The sequence below is a fragment of the Nestor notabilis genome, unplaced genomic scaffold, assembly GCF_000696875.1.
Source record: "Nestor notabilis isolate BGI_N333 unplaced genomic scaffold, ASM69687v1 scaffold21964, whole genome shotgun sequence".
Lineage (NCBI taxonomy): Eukaryota > Metazoa > Chordata > Aves > Psittaciformes > Psittacidae > Nestor > Nestor notabilis.
This window is the reverse complement of record NW_009924579.1, coordinates 1-2,594: the sequence shown is the minus strand read 5'-3', so window position 1 is coordinate 2,594 and position 2,594 is coordinate 1. Positions and strand designations below refer to the sequence as shown.

Here is a 2,594-nt window from a genome sequence, read left to right as displayed (position 1 = left end):
ATTCTCCCTCGCTCCGGGTGCTTCCCCCCTCTGCCCCCTCCAGCTCATGCGTTTCCTTCCTCCTCGCCCCCGTTTTCCTTCTTCACCTTCTCTTCCGAGCCGTTGCCTTCACTTTTCCCGGCTCCTTCCCCACTCTTGGCATTGGGGACCCAGAGCCCTGAGTCGATGCAGCGCTGCATGTGGTGCTTGGCTTCCTGGAATGGGACAGGGAACAAGCTCAGGGCGGGGGCTCCCCTTCCTGCTTCCCCACTTCCAGGAAGTGCTGGGAGCATCCCGGGATGGGGAGGAAGGGAAACACTCACAGTTGGATCCATTTTGCTGATGGCATCTTGTAACATCTGGACATCTTTGACATCGAAGCATTTCTGCAGCTCCTGTGAGGGCAAAGCAGCACATGAGACCCCCCTGCCGAATCCCACCACATCCCAGTTTTCCTGCTTTATCCCTAAGAAACAAGAGAAAATGACCTCAAGCTGCACCAGAGGAAGTTTCAATGGAGACTGGGATGAGTTTATGCACTTAAAGGGTGCTCAGGATGGGAACAGGCTGCCCAGGGCAGTGCTGGAGTCACCATCCCTGGAACCATTCCCAAGCCATGTAGTGCCACGGATTAGTGGTGGCCTTGGCAGCGCTGGGAATGGTTGGATTGGATGGACCCCAACCCACACGGACAAAGCCCTCAATGCCATGGGTTAGCAGTGGCCTTGGAAGTGCTGGGAATAGCTGGATTGGATGGGTCCCAACCCATGTAGGTGATGCCCTCAATGCCATGGGTTAGTGGTGGCCTTGGAAGTGCTGGGAATGGCTGGATCGGATGGAACTAAAGCTCCTTTCTGGGCTGGTTGGTTCTTGGAGGGGACACTCACGGGTGGGAGGGACTCATAGACCTCCACGGGGTCAAGCCCACCAGGACCCAGGCGCTTCTGCCTCTCCTCCTCTTCATACTCCTTCATGGCCTTCTCGATGCGAACCTTGGCCCGGCCACGCACCCGCTCCTTGAAGGCCTCCAGCTCATCATTGAAGCCCTCCATGTACTGCTGGTCAGCTGTCTGGGGGGGGGGACATGGGGATGGGGGAGCACCATCACCTTCCGCGTCCCCATTTGGGGTCCTTCGCCCCATATGGGTACTGCTGCAGCAGCCAACATCTGCCAAGGTGGGGGTTCAAGGGGAGATAGGGGGGTCGTGAACAGGGAACAGAGGGTTCTGGAGGGGAGGGAGGGGGGGTTCAACCTGGTTCTCACCTTGATTTTGGTGAAGAACTGCCTGAAACAAGCCCTGGGGTCCACCTTGAGGCTCTTGGCCAGCTCGAGGATGAACTGCATGACGATGGTCTGGTGGGCGACCTGCTCCATCAGGGCATGTTTCTGGAGGGGGAAGGAGAAGGGGAGTGAGGAGACCCCAAACCTCCCCCCTCAGGTTCTCCAGAAAGGGCTTTTTCAACCCCAATTATTCCCTGGTTTGGGAATTCTGCATCTGGCTGGAGCCCTCTGGGGCTGAGCCCGGAGAGGAGGTGGCTCCAGGGAGACCTGCTGGAAGTGGGTTGATCCTGACTGGATCTACAGGAGAAATCCATGATGCCAAGGGGGAGGAGCTCCAAGGGGAATCCCATTGGGATCATGCCTCCAGAGAGCAGCAGCAATGCCAGGAAAGTGGGGGGGGGAGCTCCTGCCCTAGCTCCAAGGGGAATCCCATTGGGATTGTGCTTCCAGAGAGCAGCAGCAATGCTGGGGAAGGGGCTGGAAAAGAGGGAAAGAAGGAGGCTCCAGGGACAAGAACTGCGCCAGGCAGGGATTATGTGAGATATCCAGGATAATTCCCTCATCCAAAGGGCTGCGGCGCTCTGGAACTTGGGAAGTGCTGGAATCCCCATCCTGAGGGCCATGGTTTGCTTCGCTCCAGGTTCCTGATGGGACTCCAGCGCCTTCAGCGCCTTTCCCAACCTAAACCATCGCCCACTTCCAAGCAGGAAAAGCCAATCCCAGCCCCAAGGCTTCCTCACCTCCTCCACCTCCAGGTCGATGCACCAGATCACCAGGTAGTTGGCTGTCTCCTCACACACCAAGTGCGGGTTATCCGAGAGGTACTTCTGGCTGTCGTCCCAACGCCGCAGCATCCCTGCGGACAGGGGAGCCCCGGTGATCCCCCCGGGCCAACACCACCTCCTCGGGGACACACACACACACACAAGGACTCAACCCCCCCCCAAATCATCCATTTCAACACTTCCAATGGGTCATTTTTGACTTAGGGGGTGCTGCAAGCACTGGGAACCCCCCAAAATTGGGGGGTCGCCCCCTCCCCCCCCCCCCCGCCTCAGCACTCTCCAAAGTGTTTGATCTGCTTCTCATGTCTCTCCACAAAGGTTTTGTGTTTCTTCTCCTTCTGCTCCTCCGTTTCCTCCTTCTCCTCTGGTTTGACATTGAAGACACTCTGGAAAAGGGAAGGATGTGAGGGACCAGCCCATGGGTGGGAGGGAGGTATCCCGAGGGGGGGGCCCCAATCCCAACCTTGCTGAAGCCATCCTTGCTGAGCGTGTCCACGTTCCAAGGCAGGTTCTTCTCCTTCTTCTTCAGCTCCTCCAGTTTCTTCTCC

At 57.8% G+C, this 2,594-nt stretch overlaps 1 protein-coding gene across 1 annotated transcript; it reads right to left on the bottom strand.

The window, feature by feature from the left end:
• Positions 1-44: 44 nt before the first annotated feature.
• Positions 45-2,587, bottom strand: CDC37 (cell division cycle 37; the record flags this gene model as incomplete). Its single annotated transcript, XM_010012670.1, has 7 exons — positions 45-194; positions 303-374; positions 867-1,049; positions 1,244-1,366; positions 2,002-2,117; positions 2,321-2,432; positions 2,510-2,587. Coding segments are annotated over 7 exons (834 nt in total), but the record flags the coding sequence as incomplete, so codon positions are not given.
• Between the last annotated feature and the right edge of the window lie 7 nt (positions 2,588-2,594).